The sequence below is a fragment of the Hipposideros armiger genome, unplaced genomic scaffold (genome assembly GCF_001890085.2).
Source record: "Hipposideros armiger isolate ML-2016 unplaced genomic scaffold, ASM189008v1 scaffold_109, whole genome shotgun sequence".
NCBI lineage: Eukaryota > Metazoa > Chordata > Mammalia > Chiroptera > Hipposideridae > Hipposideros > Hipposideros armiger.
This window is the reverse complement of record NW_017731459.1, coordinates 797,711-819,193: the sequence shown is the minus strand read 5'-3', so window position 1 is coordinate 819,193 and position 21,483 is coordinate 797,711. Positions and strand designations below refer to the sequence as shown.

The 21,483-nt window shown below is 36.7% G+C and overlaps 1 protein-coding gene across 12 annotated transcripts in view; it reads right to left on the bottom strand.

The window, feature by feature from the left end:
* LRRFIP2 (LRR binding FLII interacting protein 2) overlaps positions 1 to 21,483 on the bottom strand; it is a 106,889-nt gene that overhangs the window by 75,633 nt on the left and 9,773 nt on the right. For all 12 annotated transcript variants that reach the window (XM_019647161.1, XM_019647157.1, XM_019647162.1 and 9 more), the window contains exon 2: positions 14,256 to 14,401. In XM_019647161.1, coding sequence (XP_019502706.1) covers positions 14,256 to 14,345 — 90 coding nt within the window. In that variant the 5' untranslated portion in view covers positions 14,346 to 14,401. The remainder of the gene's footprint in view (positions 1 to 14,255; positions 14,402 to 21,483) is intronic.

Sequence of the window (21,483 nt, the reverse complement as noted above, 5' to 3'; positions counted from 1 at the left end):
TCGGATCCCACATAGGAGGGCCAGTGACACTGCCCCCAATTCCCCAGCGCTGTTCCCCTCCCCGCAATTCCCCAATAAAAATCTTTAAAAAAAAAAAAATAATAATAATAATATACACTACGAATCTCCAAAAAAATGATAAAATAAAAAAGCCTTTCTCAGACTTAATCTGACCATACTACTAAATAAAACCCTAAGTAATTCTTCAAAGACCATGCTCCAAGGAATACATCTGGGAAACAATGAATCAACTTATGGCAGTATATCACAATCTAATTCAAACTACAAATTCTGTTAAGGGGGAACCTTACCTCCGATCTTAATATTTATAAAACTAAATAATTGTTATCAGAATTAATCTCTTCACAATCAAACCTCAAGCTTTCAAAATAATGGGAAGATGAGACCTTGCACTAATATAATTACCACCACTTGAGCACTTACTCAGCAAAAGTAGGTGCTTATTTTCCTCTAATCCACAAAGTAACCCCTTGAGGTATATAGAAAGGTTCAGTAACCTGCCCAACATCCCCTGGCCAGCAAGTACTGGAGCTGAGATCCACGTCCTGAGAATCTGATTCCATTTAACTCTCTTAACCATGTTGCCACAACATATCTTAAAACCCCAAGTATAAGAGCATATCCTTAGACAAATAATAAAAGTTTACTTTGGACAAGTTAGCCTAAGGTTTTCAACTTAGCGTAGATTCTCTCTTTTCTGTGAAACTGTACCATTCATTCTGGTTCTAATTTCTTTGACCAAGACTTTACTCCTTTGCTGTACACAGCCTTTCCTTCCATCTTTTAACTCCACGTTTTCAACCATCAGCCCAGGAGAATGACTCAAAGCTAACACCTCAAGCTCTGACCAACCTCAAAGCCTACATGGGTCTCCTGTTACAAACTTAGAGTAAATAAAAGCAACTTCATCTTCCCCCAGTGAACAGGCTTTGCTTCCCTATTTTCCAATCTCCAGAAACGAAACCCTTGTCACACTTGTTTAAAACCCAAGGTCTCAGGGCCTCCTACTTCCTAACCAAGTCTTCCTTTACAATATCCCTCAACTCCAACCTTTCATTTCCATTCCCACAGACTCCCCCTCTCCAAGCAGGTGCTTACCACTTCACCTACTGTAGAATACTTTGTTACCTAATCCTAACTTCACTTTCTCCATTTCAACTCTTCCTCCCATCCTTTCTATTCCAGACTGTTGAATTAATCTGCCTGAAACACCAAGGAACAAGAGACAGAAAACATCCTAAATGTGATTAGCCATATTATATTTTATGATGTCCAATACACAAAAACATCCTTATGCTTTCTGAATTTCAAATTTGGATTCTGTTACTGGTTAAATAAACACAGGAGAATGGGCTAAAATAAATGTGCTGCAGTTCCCAGTGGCATTCCAAATCAGAAACTTGGCTGAGGCCAATCTTATTATAAACTTTCCATCGGTCCAGTGGGCCTACAAGTAAGGCAGGATCTATCCAATGCACTGGACAGTGCTTACTGTTTCCTCGGAATATGACCCACAAGTCAAATTTCATTTGGGACAACTGTTTGAAAAAAATAAAAAAAGGTTGTTTCTTTTTTTTAAAGTTTGAATCCATCATTCAAAGATTCAAAGGCAAGAGAATTATATTATACATATGTATCCCTCCTGATACACACACACACACACACACACCCTCCATACTCTGATGTCAATTCCATCCTCTCCAGGGACTTTGCCCAACTATCAGACCTCTCTTCTGTCTTCACTCTCTCCCTCTATTGGTTTGTTCTTCTCATCCTAAGTAGGTTGAACGTTTCTTCCATCTTTTAAAAACAAACAAACAGACAAATCCTTCCTGGTTCAGTTCTGCCCTGTCTTCTCTTTATAGCCAACTTTTCTTGCACTTCCCTCCTCACTTCCCACTCTATTCAAATGACGACATTCCGGCTTCTGCCCAAATCACTTTACTGAAATTGCTTATGCAAAAAAAAGAAAGAAAGAAAGAAAAAGAAACAGAAATTGCTCATGCAAAAAAAAAGAAAGAAAGAAAGAAAAAGAAACAGAAATTGCTCATGCAAAAGTCACTAATAACCTCTAACTACCAAGCCCAATAAAATGTTTTCATTCTTATCTCACTTGTCCGCTCTGGACTTCCAACATCACTAACCACTCCAGAATCTTCCTGGTTTTTCTCTTGACCGTCTGACCTCTCTCCCTCAGAATTATTCGTGGGTTTGTTTTTCTCTATTTAGCTCCTTAAATTTTAATATAACCAAAGCTTCCAGGCTTGCTCTCACTGTTCACTCTATGTTCCCTCCCTGGTTGATACTGGTAGTCTGCAAATCTTCAAATCCAACCCAGACCTTTCTTCCACAGTCCGAATCCAACTGGCTATTAACCTCTGAGGCAGTCCCAATGGAGCCTTAGACTCAATACTCCACAAACTGAATTTATAATCTTTCCCTTAAACTTCCTCTTTCTCTTTTTATTTCCTGTCTGCTGTCCCTTACCCAGAAACTGAAATGAAGAATCCTCATCTGGCTCCTCCCTATTTTTACCCTCCCTCCACATTCAGTCACTCAATCTCAACTACCTGGCTCCCACCCAGATCGTCCCTTTACTATTTTTGCTATCCAAACTTTCCTCTCCATTCCCACTCTTCCTGCCTTAATTCACGCTCTCATCATCCCACTCCAAGATGACTACAGCAACTTCCTAATTAGTTCTTTGCCTCCCACCAGTCACATGGTGGCTAAAACAATTATACTGTCATTCAAATCTGAAAGAGTTTTACCCTTCAGTGGCTCACCACAGCTTCCAAAAGCAAATTTAAACTGCACAGCACACAAACCCCTTCATGATTGGCCCCTACTTGCTCTCCAGCATCATCTCCTCCCTCTACCCAACCTCTCTCTGGCCATACTGAGCTATTATTCTGGTAGTTCCCCACAAGGCTCTAGTTGTTTCACAACCTGTGCCTGTAGAGCGCTTAAAAAGCAATACACAAAAACTCAACAATAGAGACATGCGAACTTTTAGAACATGGACAGGAAGACCATCTTACTATTTTATTCCAGTGGTTCCCTGTTGGTAGGGAAAAGTTAGCCCTGTTGACACTAAACGTGGTTTATGTCTTTTTTCTCTTTCCTGCCTATTTTTTTTAAGGAAATATCTGAGACAATTATCATAAAATGTTGACGTCAATTAATATTGGGTGGTGGACTCATGGATAACTATATTATTATCAAAAACTTTCCACATTTAGTATTTTTAAAAAGAACAGTACATGAAAATACACACTCAAATGCCTTTTAAAAAAGGGAAACCTCTAGTTTTAAAACTTTTATCGTACTCTGATCATGTGACAGTTTTAAAGGGAGGCAAATTAAATTTTCATAATATTATAGAAATGTGCTAAACTGAGCCAAGTCTGGAAATTTCCAGGCTGCATGTATATCCATAATATAAAACCCATGCAACTGGCATCAGTAAGAGAGATAGGGTATAATCTGGACCTTTACAGACTATGCTTTAATTTCAAGAAATCTGAAAGAGAAAACTCTAGAACGTGAAACATTGAAGGAAAATGACTAATTCAGGCTGCTAAGACTCAGAGTTTCAGAGCTTACTGTGCTTAATTTTGTTTATTCTTCCATGATACTCATGCTAAAAGAACCCTGAGAAACAAATTAAGAGACATAATATTTGTGTTGCTATGGTTTCCAAATTAACAAATAAAAATCATTACTCAATTTCCTAGCAACTTCCCTTTAGAAGAAAATCTTAGGTACATACCATTTTTCTTAGACCTTACAATATAATTATGTTTAACCACCTTTTATAAAGTTTTTGGTAGTTAAATACCAAATATTTAAATTTTCTGAGCATTAACACCAATATGTATTAGATAAAATCTAGGGAGTTTAACTCATTTTCTTCTGATGTCAAACAAGTATATCTTCATTTTATTCAGAGACCTTTTGATAGTAAAAGATCCTTTTGGTGGAAAAGAGGAAATTTAAGATTACAGGCTACATTCTTGAGGTCTGAATACAACCTAATAAATAGATAGCATAGGAAAAGTGAAGCTTTGGATTTGCAATGACATGTCTAACCCAAGAAAATGTGAATCAAAGTTCCAGCAGAAGTACTTTGGGGGTATAAAGGTGTTGCCAGTATTGTCTACACATTTCGGTTAATAATATTGTGCTATTTGAATTTTTCCCCCCATATTCCTGTAAGTGACAGAAATGGTGAAGATTATGACAGTGAATGTTATACCAAATATTTTTCAGTCACACTGACACAAAACTAAGTCTTCAATAATCCTCCCTTAACTGGCACTAATGCCAATAGAAGGAATCCTAAGTGACTGAAAACAACAATAACTTAGATTTAACCTTTCGAAGGATTTGTCTAATAAAAGCAGTAAGTACAAAGGGAGAGAATTTTGATTTTTTTAACAGGGTAAAAATGGAAAGAACGACATTCACGTTTTATAACTCTGAAAAAATAACTCACATTTCATCATCTTTTAGAAATTTGTGTGTACCACCACTGAGCACACTTAAAGGTACTGAATTAAGAAGACTCGAGACTTGACTTTGAAACCTTGGAGCTCTTTAGGGCTTATCCCGAGGAGTGATTATCTTCAACTCTATACTTTCTCCCTAGACCATCTCATCCACACTTTTAATTTCAATAACCTTCCACATGCTCACAAGTCTCAAGTGTTTATTATCTATAGGCCAAACCGCCCCTTGGAACTCTTGATCTATATCCCTCCCCAAAACTGCCTCTTCCAAATCTCCACTTAGATGCGTCACAGGCACCTTAAGTTAACACGTGCCAGCATAAATTCATGGTCTTCCCTCCCCAAACCTCCTCCCCACTCCAATGTTCCCTACCATCCACCCAGATGCACAAGCCCAAACTTCCCCGCCCTGCTACCCACCCATAGCCACACACTGAGCATCTACTCCTTACTTCTCCATTCCAACCACCTCTCATCATCCCCACTGTCATCACTCTAGGCCAGGCCACCTCTGCAAGTCTTACAACTCGTCTCCCTGCATCCACTGATGCCTCTTCCTGACATAATATCCAACCTGCAGTAAAGTCATCCTTTAAGGCATGAATCTGATCATGTCATATCCCTACACAAAACCCTTCAATTTTCCATTGCTCTTAGGACACAGGCCAAAATCCTAAATACATTCTCTAAGAATTTATATCAAGGTTCTCAGCCTTGGCCCTATTCACATTTGGACCGGATAATTCTTAGTTGTGCAAGGCTGTCCTATGCACTATAGGATGTTTTAGCAGTATCCCCAGCCTCTACCCACAATGCCAGTAGCACACCCTCCCCGAGTTGTGACAGGCAAAAACATCTCCCTATGCTGCCAAATAGCTCCTGGGGGACACAATCACCCTTGGTTCAGAGCCCCTGGTCAAATGATCTGGCTGCTCTCCTCTTTGCTGTCCAGGTTACTGTTAACAGTGGTCTTATGGGAGGCACACAATTACGAGCGGAGGAGCCTAAGTGCAAATATCAGCTCTGCCCCTTTCTAGTAACTGTTGGGCAGGTTACTACACTTCTCCATCCCTTGGATTCATCATCGATAAAATGAGAATAGTAGACCACTTTATACAGTTGTCATGAGGATTAAATTCACCTAAAGTACTCAGAACAGAGCCCAGTATATAACAAGAGTTCAGTAATGTTAGCTGCTATTGTTTTGAATCCTTAATTCTCAATACGCTTTCAGCCTCAAAAGCTTGTCACACATCCTTCCCTCTGACTAGAAAGCTCTTCACAGTATCTGACAACTCCCTTTCCCCCAAAGAATTCCATTCATCCTCCAAAACTCAAGTTGAAAGGGCGCTTGCTTCCTTAGGGAAGCCTTCCCAAAGCCTGTCAAGTCCCTCTGTCACACACTCTGTAATGAAACTATTTACTGTTCACTCAAAGCACTTAACATAGTTGTAAATAAATATATTACTATGTTTCCTCAATTCTAAGTTAGAATGCCACTGGTTGTGACATACGCTGAAAATCATAGCATTTCATTTCAGATAAGAAATCACCACACTAAATGTAGACATTAATTTTGAAAGGGGGAAAAAAGGAGCTGAAAATTGAGGCGCTAGTCCATTTCGTAATTATTTGTTTAGTGTATATTTTCTTCTCTAGAAGCTGGGCTCCAGAGGAGAAATGGCCGTGTTGGTCCCGTCCATTCCATACCCTCCGTACCTAACACAGCATCTGCAAGAAGATGCTCAAAAACATTTGCTGAACGAATGACATTCAAAATGTTTTTTTTTAACTTTCTTAAATGAAAGATGATATTAATGCTCATAATTATTGCTGATTATGGTAATTCTTTGCATTTTTAAAAGCTGCTACCCTTGCTGCAAAAGTTTATTCTTAGTTTGCCATGGCCTAAAAAGAATAAATTACTCAAATAAAATGGTGAAATAACTATGTGAAGATCATTAGCTCTATTGAGCAATTATGGTTATTATTCCATAAAACAAGAACACTGGACAGTATCTTTTAAACTAAGCACACTTCTCCCCTTCGTATCCTTTTTCTCAGACTGCTAATCCAGAATCAAAGCCCACAAATTTTTGGTTCTCACTACCAGATGCCTAGAATGGCTATTACCTCCTTAGGAAGCAAAATGGAATCCAACAAAGTATATCCATTAACAAATAAATGGGTAAACAAGATGTAGTATGTACATACAATGAAATACTATCAGTCATATAAAGGAATGAAGATATTTAAAAAGAGGGGGAAGCAATGAAGTTCTGATACGTGCTATATAACATCAATGAATCTTGAAGACATTAGGCTAAGTGAAATAAGCCAGACACAGAAGGACAAATACTGTATAATCCCACTTACATGAAATATGCAGAATAGACAAATGCAAAAGATATAAAGTAGATTAGATGTTACCAGGGGCTGGCAGAGGGAGAAGTAGAAAGCTACTGCTTAATGGTTACAAAATTTGTGTGGGGTAATGAAAAGATTTTAGAAACAGATAGTGGTGATGGTTACGCAACATAGTGAATGTAATGAATGCCACTAAATTGTAGACTTAAAAATGGTTAAAATGGCAAATTTTGTTATATACATTATAACAACTTAAAAAATGAATAATGTAATAAAGCAAAAACCACTAAATTGTACGCTTCAAATGGGTGAATTATGTTATGTGATTCACATCTCAATAAAGCTACTTTTAAAAATGAAATCCAAAAGTTCTAACAGCCACAAATGTTGAACAGGCACAGGGCTTCCTTTCTTCCTTACTGTTATAAGAAGGCTTGAGTACCGAATATGTATACATGAAATTCTGCTCAACAAAAAAGTCTCTGAACACTCTGTTGGCTAGAGTCCAACTTCTATAAAAGATGATCAGTTTCTATGCCTGTTAGTGATTCTTTACATTTAAGAGAATTGTGCATCATGAGCATGAATTTTCTTCAGGAACTGGACTTTCAAAGAAATCACAGAATTTTAAAGCTGGAAGGACCTCAGATTATCAGGTCAAAAAATAAGCAACATTCTGATGACTTCCATTTAAAGAGATGTTTTCTTAATAATTTCAGCTCTAAAACAAAGAAAGCAGTACTATTCCAGGCTTCAGTGGTGCCTTAACAAGACTGCAAATCCTTCCTGAGGCTGCCATTTCTTTTCATAGAACACTCATCACAACATTTACCAAACTGACTATGGTTAAGGTGGCATAACTGGCTCTCATCCTACCTTCGTGTTTCTCCTTCTGAGAGGCTAGCTACCGTTGAGTTGGCTCTGACTCCTGGCAGCCCTATGAATGAGTGACATCCTCAATGGCCTGCCCTCAACAGCCCAGCTCAGCTCCTGCAGACTCATGTCTACGTCTTCTCACATGGAGCTAATCCATCTCATATTTGGTCTACCTCTTTCTTCTCTTTTCCTCCCTGCTGCCTTCTCTTTTCCCCAGCATTATTTTCTTTTGCAAAGAACCCTGCCTTCTCATGATGTGCCCGAAGAAAAACGGCTTCAAGTTTTGTTATTTTTGCCTCCAGTGGTGTTTCAGAATTAATTTGCTCTGAAACCTACTTGTTTATCTTTCTGGAAGTCCAGGGTACCCAGCGAGCTCTCCTCCAACACCGTATTACAAATGAGTCAGTATTTTTCCTATTGGCCTTTTTCACTGTCCAACTGTTAGGCTGGCTGCCTAAGACTCCCAATTTGATACACTTTGTGACTTCAGGTAATTTTCACTGAAAGCCAAGTGTCCAATTGCATTTCCCCAAAACATATGGAACAATCAAAGCTAAGCGAACAAGAAAGGCCCCGATTAGCTTTTCATGCTCTAGAGGACTTGCTGGTGATCCCTTCCTACACCTGCTCCTCTGAGCTCTTCTGAGACCTACCACAGCCTGTGTTTCCCCAGCAAAGCAGCAACACGCCTATTACAATGACGTGACTTCTAAATCCATCCGCATTCCTGCTTTCATGCAACAGTCTTCAAACCTTTCAACATCTTTTTAAAATGCACTCAGGTTGTACAACATGAAGAGTTCTAGAGATCATGGTGAAGATGGCTGCACAACAATGTGAATGTACTTAAGGCCACAGAATTGTACACTTAAAAATGGCTAATGGTAAATTTGTTATGTGTATTGTACCAGTTTTGTAAAATGCACACAGTTCCATATTTTAGCATGCAAATTACAGAGTTTGAGGAACATATTTTCATGCTTTTTGTTTCTTTTCCGCCTCATTTCCTCTAGTTGCCTGATTTGGGGCCAACTGAGAAGCATGGAAACCTGGGCAGATAGTAAGCAGGAAGAAAAAGGGGTTATTTCTCTTTATTTATGGCATTCCCTGTTTACTTCAAAAGGCAATTTGAAATGAGGAAAAATAAACTCTTAGGATTTAACTAAAAAAGAAAAAGATTAATCTATTTGTCCTTTTAAATTGTGAAAAGGATTATGTCTGTTTTTGTTTGTTTCCAATGTAAGACAATTGTGTGTGTGTGTGTGTGTGTGTGTGTGTGTGTGTGTGTGTGTAAGGGTTAAACCTACTGCAGAAAATAAGAATTAGGGACTTTCTGTGAATGCCAATCATCCAATGTATGAATGGACCATTAAGTGAGTTTCTACACACTAATAACACACTATCAGGAGGAGGAAATAAGAAAAGAAATCCATTTACACTTGTATCAAAAAGAATAAAATGCCTAGAAATAAATTTAACCAAGGAGGTGAAAGACCTGTACACTTAAAACTATAAGACACTGATGAAAGAAGACACAACTGAATGGAAAGATAGTCCATGCTCGTGGATTAAAAGAATTAATATTGTTTAAATGGCCATACTACCCAAAGTATTCTACAGATTCTATGCAATCTCTATCAAACTTCCAATGGCATTCTAACATTCAACAAACCATTCTAAAATTTGGATGGAACCACAGAAGAACCCAAATAGCCAAAGCAAAGCAATCTTGAGAGAGAAGAACAAAGTTGGAGGCAACACATTCCTGATTTCAAACTATATTACAAAGCTATAGTAATTAAAACAGTATGGCACTGGCATAAAAACAGACATAAATCAATGGCACACAGTAGAGAGCCCAGAAATAAACCCAGGCATATATGCTTAACTAATTTACAACAAAGGAGCCAAGAATATACAACAGGAAAAGGACTGTCTCTCCAATAAATGGTGTTGGGAAAACTGGACAGCCACGTGCAAAATAATAAAACGTGACCACTATCTTACACCACACATGGAAATTAACTCAAAATAGATTAAAGACTTGAACATGAGACCCAAAACCATAAATGTTATAGAATAAAATATAAGCAGTAAGCTCCTTAACATCAAACTTGGTAATGATTTTTTTGGATTTGACACCAAAAGAAAAGGCAACAAAAGCAAAAATAAACAAGTAGACTACAACAAACTGAAAAGCCTCCACACAGCAAAGGAAACTATCAACGAAATAAAAAGGCAACCTACAAAATGGGAGAAATATTTGCAAATCATCTGTCTGATAAGGGATTAATATCCAAAATATATAAAGAATTCATACAACTCAAAAACAATCAACCTGATTTTTAAAAATGGGTAGAGGATCTGAATAGACATTTTTCCAAAGACATACTGATGGCTGAAAGATACATGAAAAGGTGTCAAACATCACTAATTACCAGGAAAATTCAAGTCAATACCACAATGAGATATCACCTCACACCTGTTAGAATGGCTATCATCAAGAGGACTAGAAATAACAAGTGTTGGCAAGTATGCGGACAAAAGGGAACACTTGTGCATTGTTAGTGGAAATATAAATTAGTGTAGCTACTATGGAAAATATTGGGTTGTTGGAAAAGTCATGACGCATTTTTGCAACAAAAAACAAAAAAATACGTCATGACTTTTCCGACAACCCAATAGTACAGAGGTTCCTCAAAAAATTAAAAATAAAACTACCATATAATCCAGCAATTCCATTTCTGTGTATTTATTCAAAAAAAACAAAAACACTAACTTGAAAAGATATATGCACCCCATGTTCACTGCAGCATTATTTACAACAGCCAAGATATGGAAACAACCTAAGTGTCCAAGAATGAATGAATGAATGAAGAAAGAAAATGTGATATGTATGTGTACACACACAATAGAATATTATGCAGCTGTAAAAAAGAATGAAGTCTTGCCATTTGTGACATGAAAGGCCCTAATAATATAAGTGAAATAAGTCAGACAGAGAGAGACAAACACCATATGATCTCACTTAATGTGGAATCTAAAAAAAAAACCAAAACAACAAAATCAACCCCAAGCTCACAGATACAGAGAAAAGATTGCCAGAGGCAGGGGTGAAGGGTGGGTCATACGGGTTAAGGGTATCAAAAGGTACAAATTTCCAGTTATGAAATAGGGATGTAATATACAGCATGGTGACTAGAATTAATAATAATATATTGCATATTTGAAAGTTGCTAAGAGAGATCTTAAAAGCTCTCATCACAAAAAAAAATCTGTAACTATGTATAGTATCAGATGTTAACTAGACTTACTGTGGTGCTCATTTCACAATATACACAAATATCAAATCATTACGTAATAGACCTGATACTAATGTCATGTTGTATGTCAAGTATACCTCAATTAAAAAATTAATTGATTAATTAAAGGAAAAAAGAACTGGCTATGAAAACTTTAAAGAAAAGAGAAAGACTCACAAGGAATATATGAAAGAATTATTAAAACTGCTAAATGTATTTCCTCTAAAGTTTTAAAAGTACTGCACATTAGGAACTTATCATGTAAATAAAGTCTTAAATCTTAATAGTAAAATCTGGCCCTTTCATGTTTCAGATTAAAGCTGAGCCTTCTGACCAGGTTATTAAAGTTGGAATATTCATATTCAGAGCTCTGAAGACAGAAATAAAAACTAGAATTACTGACTTTTTATATCCTTTTACAATAACAGTAACTGGGTTAAACTGTTATTTCAGAGCAAAATAGTAATGTACTGAGAGGAAAACAACTGTGAAATCCTATTTTTAAAAAAAGAACTCATAGAGAACAGGTGGGTGGTTGCCAGGGTGGTGGGGGTGGGGAGGGGCATGAGATGGGTGAAGGTGGTCAAAAGGTACAAACTCCCTGTTATAAAACAAGCAAGTCCAGGGAATGTCATGTACAGGATGGTGACTTCAGTTAATTAATAATACTGTATTGTATATGCGAACATTGCTAAGAGTGTAAATCTTACAAGTTCTCATTACAAGAAAAATAATGTAATGATGTGCAGCATTGGATGTTAACTGGGCTTACTGTGGAGATCATTTTACAATATATCCAGCTATTGAATCATTATGTTATATAACAGAAACTAATGCTATATGTCAATTATCTCTTTTTTTTTTTTTAATGTGTATTTTGGTACATGGTTCCCAAACCTGACTGGCCATCAGAATACCCTAAGAAGGAGTGTGAAAAGAGAGAGAGGGAGTATTTAAATACAGATTTCTGAGCTGAACCCCATAGATTCAGATGTAAAAGCATGGGGAACAGACTGGGAATCTATACACTGAAAAAGCTTCCCGGGAGATTCTAGATGATCAACCATGTTTTAGAACTCCTATCTTAATAAATTTATTTTTACAAAAGGAGGCTATATTATCTTATTCTCACTTTCTATTTTGACTTATTGATAAGCAATAAAATAGCCTACTACAAGCCTAACACTGTGCTAAAGGTTTACATGCATTATTGTCTTTAATCATCGCAACAGCCCAGTGAGACAGGAACACAGTTATTATTCTCATTTTACAGATGCGGAAACTGAAGTCTAACAAAACTATTCAATCAGCAATTAATAGAGTTAGAATTAAAGGCCCACTTATAAGTATCCAAAGCCCACCTCTTCTGGAAGTATGGTATAGTAAAATGAACAATGGCGTTAAATAGTTGAATTTGAGCCCCAGTTCTGATACCTTTTGACATTTCTTTCTCAGCTTCATCTGGTTCCACATCTGTAAATAAGGCTAAAAATAATACCTATCCTATCTATTTCATTAGGTATTGTGAGAACCCAGATGTGAAAGTGCTTTCAAAACCATGAAGTTACAGACAAACGAGCTATTAATAAAGGAATTGGAGAAGATTCAGGAACAATACAGCAGAATATGTGGTTAAATGCTCAGACTTTGGAGCCAGAGTTCATGTGTTTAAATCCTAGCTCTGCTATTTCCTAGCTATGCGGCCTTAAGGAAGTTACCTAACTTTTCTGTGCAATTGTTTCTTCATCTGTAAAATGAAGATAATACTGAAACCAGTCTCAGAATTTTGTGAGGATTAAACTAATGCATTTTAAATACTACTTAGAATAGTGTTTGTCACATAGTAAGCACTCAAGTGTTGGATGTTAGAATGCAATCCAATTTTGTAATTGAAGGATCATGCCCAATTAAACAGTACAAATAATTAATGACAATACAAAATGACCCTAGAAGATACTGGTATTTTCTCCCTTTATAGAAATCAGGATATTTTATATCCCTCCAATTTTGGAACTAAACATTTTGAGCAGTTTCAATTTTCAACTAAAACCATGTGGCTTCCAAAATATTTCATGCAAATACTTAAGACTATTGTAAAGTAATATCTATTACTTCATTTTTAAAAACCTTTTGCCTTTTTATCTAAAAATATCTCCCTGATTGTTTAAAGCAATTTTGTTAACATAATCTAAATTTTGTCATCAGTTTTTAGATAACTTTTCTTGGCTTCAAATATCCTCCTACTGAATTTGACTTTTAATTCAAAAGCTAACTGAGTAGCTTACCATAGAAAAAATACAACAAAAAGCTGGGTCAAAAAATACTGTGTAATATGTCAAAAGGAAACAGCACTAGTCCTAAATGAGTTATTTACTAAGAATAACAAAGAGGAAGTGATGAGGGAATAATTCTCACCAAAAGAATACAATTTAATAATACAGTACTCTAAACAATTCTTGTTATCAGATTAGTTTATGGTCAGGTCTGCAGCTACAGATAGAGTTAGAGTCTGAAACAAAGTTGGCACCTCACTAAGAAATCCCAGCTGGGAATCATCTTAAATTTCCAATATGCAACAGGAAATGTTGCCAGTGATTCAATAGGTGACAACCTTTCCCCTTTTTTTTTCTTTTTTCTGAGTTGTCAACAAACCAAAACAAAAATGCTCCAGAAGCCCTGTTACTAGCTAAACGTTAGACATAAAAATTCCACTGAAATATCTAAAAAAACAGCTAAGACACTGAATCTAGCAGATACCAAATAAGGATGGTTCCTGTCAACATTTACACAGTGCCTCCTGGGATATATTAACCGTACAAAGCCCAATGAGCATTTCTATAATATAGTTATATCTTCAAGGTTTTAATTACCTTAAGTTTCAATGCTGAAGATTAATTCTAAATTTCAATACATTAGGACAAGTACATGGAACTCAAATAATCCACAAAAATAAAATGAAATATTAATTTTAGATGAGTTGAATAGATATCCAAGTAAAGAAATGTTAACCATATTTTATTCTAATACAGTATTTTAGGAGCCAGATATAACATTTTATTCATAGTAAGCATTCAGAAGCTAGCTCAATGAATGAATATCTATATCTGTCACCCCAGCATTTTTACAGCATTCTCTTTTCTGTGCATGTCAGTGTTGAGAGGGAGTTTTCCAGACGTACCTCTCTGGCAATGCTACTCAAAGCTTCATCTTCTGCAGAAAATCGGTCTTTCACAGGTGTTCTTTTCCTTCCAGAACCAGGAGTCCCCATCTTGTCTCCTTGATCGTCTTTTAATTCTGAAAAATGATTTCACTCTGTTTTCAGCCCTGAAATAAACACGAACAGGATAATATAAGATACTTCTTTGTGCAGTTTTAATGGTCATTTATTATACATTTACTTTAACAAAGAGAAATTATATGTATGTATTTACATACAAATTAAAGAAATTAGTCACCATACTTTTTCTCATTATCAAATTACTCCAATAAAATTTAGAATATTTGAATTTATATTAATTACTGAACCTCCAAACTCTTTTTACCATACTACCTACCCATGGCAACTTATGAGGATGAGTTATAATATTAGCCCCAGAAAACTGTAGTCAAGGGGCGGCCGGTTAGCTCAGGTGGTTAGAGCGCAGGATCATAACACCAAGGTTGCCGGTTCGATTCCTACATGGGCCAAGGAGCTGCACCCTCCACAACTAGATTGAAACAACTACTTGACTTGGAGCTGATGGGTCCTGGAAAAACACACTATTTCCCAATAAAATTTCTTTAAAAGTTGAGGTGCCTACATAGCAAAAAAACAAAAACAAAAACAAAACTGCGGTCAACAGTGATTCTATTTGTTTAAAAGTACTACTATTTCTGAAGTCTATTTGCATACTAGAGCAAAAAAACATTTCAGAAAAGGTAATCAGGCTAAAGTTTTGAGAGAACATATTCTAGAACTTTTAACATATAGCCTTAACGTTATAAAGGTAACTTGGCTTTTTAGTGTAATTTAAGAAACAATTCCAATTAAATCATCACCACATAATATAACAAGTAAAAGTTTATTACTCTGCAATTAACAATAACCAACACTCTCCATGCAACAATATCTGAGTGCCTACTATTGCCAGGTACTATAGGAGGTTCTGAATATACAGTGATGAACAAAACTGACATGGGCCAATGAGTAAGAATATATCTGTGGATCAATTATCATTGTTATTATTATGAAATAGGCCTATTTTTATAAAAGAGTGAAAAACATTAATCTTCCAGGATTAAATAACAAGGCTGATACAGACCATCTAACCTTTCTGACATGTGGTACATATTTGAAATGAAAGATTCTCATGAGAATGTATCCTAATTTGCATGATCCTCCTCTCTCCTATACATTCCTGAGAAGTACAGCTCATGTAGCTAAATACCCTTTAACTTGAAAAAATTTTCCTACCTTTAACAAAAGAAACTGGTGAAATTTCATTACACTGTGAGTCACACAGAAATTCTCAAAGAATTCTGTCTTCATAGGATGAACTATATTAAAACTATAAGCGACTTTAATGTACTAGAATTGACTTGATTCAGGCAAAATAAAACAGAACCACTCCATGAATCCACTCTTCCAAACAACTTTTCTCCAATGAAAATTCAGGCCTTTCTCATCTTACCTGACACCATTTCTTATACCCACAGAGCTAGCTTGTTATGTTTGTTAATCAGAATGAAGAGTGACAATAGTTGATTACTCTGCCATAGAAAATATATCTGGATATAACTAAGAAAAGACTCATTTAACTGGAAACAAACAAAATGAACGTCTGAAAGCAGCAGCTGATAAACGCAAGCCACAGATCAGGACATTTCTGAAAAGCACAGAGGATTTTCTCAGGAGTCTTCCATCCTCCTCATCCTCAGCATAATTTTAAAGACCATTCATCACTTACTTACTAGTAATGGAGTACAAATATTAATCACCTACTGAGAAAAACACGGCATGCAGTTACAAAGCTCCTTTTCAGACTGGAGTGACAATTTAGCTAATACACTGTAGTATCTATCACCCAATATTTGTCCTTCAGCCAGCTTTCCAAGGACACACTGAAAGACATTTCACAGAAGCAGGAGACTAAAAAGTAGGCATTTTCTAATTTTAGACACATAAAAACAATCACAGAAGAAAAAGAAAGATTTGGCTGCAAGTATATGTAACAGTGGTTATGTTAGAAGGATACAATTATGAATGCGTTTTTTTTCTTCTTGATTCTCTAAAATTTCAATAGCATTGGGGAAAGAGAGAAGCATTTTTTAAAAAATAAAAAATTCAGATTCAAGCCTCAAAGAATAAACTGGCCCCAAAGTGGATTGTGCCTAAATTAGGTACAATATGCTATACAGCTGAGACATGCTATCTGAAGCCACTGCTGGTGGCAGGCACTCTTGGATATATTTCTTTCTCCTCTTTTCCCAGAATCCATTTTGCTTCTTTCTCAACTAAAAACGCCTTAGACCTTAGACCTGCCAGGATATTCCTAGCACAAAGATTTACATAAAGAATGATCTTTTCTTAAAAAATGCTTCAAAAACAAAACTGTTCCAGCAATGCTTCAAAACAAAACTGACCAGTCCTGAGAGAAAGATGACATGAAGAGGAGGGACAGAGGCAAAGGTTAAGTAGGAAATGGGAACAACATCCTGTCTGTCTTCCTTGTCCTTGTCCTATCTACAGAGGGTACCTAGGTGTTTACGTGACTCACCAGGTCCTGTCATCTTTTCAACTGTACAAGAGGCAGATCAACCACTACCTACTTCAAAATATCGATCTAGCGTTTTATATTGAAAGAATTATTATTTGTACTCTGTAGGCAGACATCTTTAAAGGTTTTCAGCTTCTGTGCAATCTATTTTCTAATAACTCCAAAACATTCTATCAGTGATGGGGGAAACCTTAAAAGAAATGAGATTCCTGGCATAGCCAATGGAAAACTGCTTTTTAACAATATGACAAAAATAAGGGTGTAGACTCAAATAGATTATTTACAGTGTCTGATCCTAAAAGGACTTTCAGTAAGTTTCTATCCAAACGAGGTTTCCTCAAGAACACTTTTCTTCGGGGGCCATATCCTCTCCTCCAGTTTTTCCCTCGTGGTATCACCAAACCAAGAGCTAACGCTTCACATCCACTGAGAAGAACAAAACTGCCTGCGTTTTTGAGAAGTCCTTTTACCCAGACATTGTCAAGCTGATTTTCTCCAGATGCTTTTGTCATTAAGTATTTGTCGATTTGAGGGAAAGAAGGGAAGTACCTTCAGGAAGTTGTGGAATATAAACGTTCCAAAATAGACAGATATATCAATAAGGCTTTCTCTTCCCCAATGAGCTTCCCATATAACACATTGCTGAAAAACAGGGATTTTGCCACATTAAGTGGCATTTCAATCATGATAATGCTCCCTTTTGTGAGAAAAGAATGGGTCCCATTCTAAATATAGCACGCTTAGTTCTGTCTGGGTACTGATAGTTGCAGTTCCCTTATATCTAAGTATTTCATCATGGAGAACCAAACGGTTGGCATGGAGAGTCTTTGCATCAGAGCTGTCATTGCAGTTCACGCCGGTCTGCACAATCAAACACGTGGTAGTTATTCATCAGCAAATCACAGTATTTCTCTCTTGATTTTCTCTCTTGGAATGGCACCTGAACTAAAGACTTAGTGTGACTGCAGCTGTTGCCACTGGACAAATTTCAAGTGAGAGGACTGACGACACAGTCAATTGCCCTTCCTACTGCCTAAGCCTTGGTTTCTTCATCTGCAGAGCAGAAACAACTGTCCAAATTATTTAACATGGCCGACGGGAGGCTCAAAGGAGTTAAGCTAAATTCAACCATCTAGTAAAATTATAAAGCACTCCATAAATGTTTAGTGTCTTGAGGTAACTACCTCTTTCATTTATGTAGCTAATGAAGTTAACAAAAGGGCAATCCTTGCCTTTCTTTACAATTTGATACTTTTAACTAAACAAAAATATCCTCAAGCTATTTCCTCCAGCATGTATCATGTGATATCATTAGCCATGCTAAGAATTTTTGCTGTAGCATGGAACAATCTGAAAAAATAAAAATGCCTTCAACTATAATTGTTATACTATACAACACATCTACACAATAAAAACAAAAACAAAACAGAAAATTTTAAGGTACTTTGTAGTATTCAAAATCTATTTCTGAAAATCTAAATGAATATACAAGTTTTGGGAATATGGCCTTATAATGGGTGTTAGTCCCCTTATTAGAACACTTGACTCAAAGGAGCCAGAAGACAGAGGTCATTAAATGGTACACTTAAAGATCTATGCATGCCTTTCTATGTACTTTTTACCTGAAAAGAAACAGATTTCTAAACTAATATTGAACTCTAATCAATGACGACATATTGAAAGAAATATTTAGGGTTGAAGTATACTGTTATCTGCTGCTTATTTTGAAATGTATCCCTCAAAAAGGTGAAATAATGGATAGATAGAGGAATGGTATATAATATAATGGTATATAATATAATGGTATATGGTATAATATAATATAATATATGGTATAATATAATATAATGGTATATGGTATATAATATAATGGTATATAATAATAGATAGAGGAATAGAAAGTGTTCACAGAACACTTTCTATTTTTCTGTATGTTTGAAAATTTTTATAATAAAGTTAGATAAAAAGTAACTGGTTGAGAAGGGTAGGTGACTAAGAGAACAGGAACTGGGAATTGCAATTAAAAAAATCTTATTTTCTGAATTTCATTCCACAATGTTTGGGGGCTTTCAAAACACAAAGTAGGATTATAAACATGGATGTTGGTCATCTCCAGTAAAACCACAATTTTCTATCAGATTTTACATTAACCATCACTCTTAGACGCATAATGAAATTCTTAGTAAATGAAAATCACATCGCTCAAAACAGAATGCTCAACACAAGTCCTGAGTCCACACAAGCATATTTTATAGTGGATTATCAGAGTGAATTTCAAACAGTGGGGACAAGGATGACTTTACAAGCTTCCAAGGGTGGGAAAATCAGTTCATATATAAAGGATTAACAATTAGAATGGCTTCAGATTTTCTAAAGTAATTCCGGAAACAAGAACACAATAGAGTGATTCCTTCAAACTTCTGAAGGAAAATTACAGACAACCTACAAGCAGCGTATACTCTGTTCTCACACTTGATAATTAAAGACATTTTCAGACATGCATCATCTTAAGTATTTTACCTCTTTTATCCTCTTTGTCAGTCAGCTACTAGAAGATACACTTCATCAAATAAAGGAGAAAATCAAGAGAGAAAGCTTAGCATACAGGAAATAAATCCAACATAGAAGAGGAGCAAAGGGGATTGGTCCCCAGCAGGATGATGGATATCCCGGGAAGAAAGCTACAGATAGAAGCAACATGATTTAAGAGACATATTGGAGGACTATCGTCACCAAAATCTCCACAGTCTTTGAGACTTTTTAATATAAGGTGAGCTTTGTCCAGGTTTCTATCTTAATTTAGTTCATCTTGACCCCGTGTTGATGAAGTTCCTGCAGTCCCCTTTCCCCTGGTGCCTAGAATGGCTGAAGACCTCACACCACAGAAGTGTTTTGCTTTTACCTATTTGAGAGCTAGAGCATAATGAGCTTAGAAGCAAAAATATATAGAGCAGCGTACTCTTCCAACCCTACTTCCTCTAGATACTTAGTACCTTGGAAAGACTTCAGCCCTGCCTGATGCCCTGATTGTGGTGCGTCTTATGGTTTCTCAGGACTAACATACTTTCCCACTGACCTACCAGAAAGCGCTCAAAGAAGACTGTTTAGCTTATCTTCTCCTGGGAGCCTTATTTAATAGCGGCAACATGGATGCTTCCTTTCATAGCTAGGTTTACACTTGTTATTCAGTTTTTCAAAACCAAACAATATACAGCTAAGAGGTACATACTATGGCAGAGATTGGCTTATTGCTCACCAAGCCCTTTTCTGCCCACAGCTACGTTCCATTTCATGGACTTCCTCGCCATTATGAGCAGATTGCGTTCTGGCTGGTGGAATGCGGGCAAAAGTGATGTATGCCATACCCAAGCCTGGTCCTTCAAACTTTCCATACAATCTACCATACTCCCTCTCTCTGCCCTCAAATCTGCCAGCCAGGTGCAGAGAACTCAATGAAAGTCTGAGGTCCCAAGGGATGGCAGTCACTAAATGAAAGGGGCCTGAGTCCCTGGATGACTTTGTGGAACAAACTACTCCTTTGCCACTATTTCCAACTCACAGCACACGGGAGATCTGAGAAATAAACTTCGTGTTACACCACTGAAAATTGGGGGTTGTTTGTTCAAGTAGGTTAGCCTACCCTGACTGATAAGGCACAAAAAGGTGGTAGAGCAGAGCTATTCAGTTTTTCAAAATTAAAGAACATATGGATTAGAAATACACATACGGAAGGTGGGCTGGATTGCAGGGATGGGGGAGAGGTGGATGGTCCCGAAAAACGATTAACATGTAAACTGGGATTGTGATTGCCTGGAGAGGAAGGAATACCACTAAAGAATACACACAGGGAACTTCTAGGATAATTGTAATGATTAATTTCTTGACCCAAGTAATGAGACCACAGAAGCTCATTTTATTTCTTCTGAAACGGTATTTTTGTTTTATATTTCTCTGTATTTCACAAATAAACTAATTGTTTTGCTCAAAATAAATTAGATAAATAGGAGAGACACTTGAAAAATCTGTTGGAGCCCTTGGAGAAAATACGGTGAATAAAAAACTAAGTCAAATAACAATATGGATGGAACTAGAGAACATTATGCTAAGTGAAATAAGTCAGTCAGAGAAAAACAAATATCATATGATCTCACTTATACATGGATTCTAAGGAACTGAATGGATTGGAGAAGTGGATGGAGATAGTCTCAGACACAGAGGAAGAACTGAGGGTTGTTAGTTGGGAGGGGGTGGGGATGAAGGAGAGGGGAAGGGATGAGACAATACAAATTGGTAACTACAATATGGCCTCAGCGATAGAAAAGACAGCCTGGGGAATATAATCAATAATGTTGTAAATATTTTTTAGGGGGCCAGATGGACACATGTCTTGTTAGGGAGACCACTTCATAGTCGGTGTAGGGGCCTGACCATCGCACTGTATTTCTGAAGCTGATGTTGAATAATATTGCATGTCAACTATAATTATATATACATATAGTCACGGGACATAGAGTAGAGAGTGGGAATGGAATCAATGGAATTGTAATAGACAAGCATGATATCGGGGGTGGGAGGGCAGTACATGGGGGGAGGGGGGTTGTTAATTTGTGAGGGTGAAAAGGATAACTATTGCATTGTTCTGTACACCTG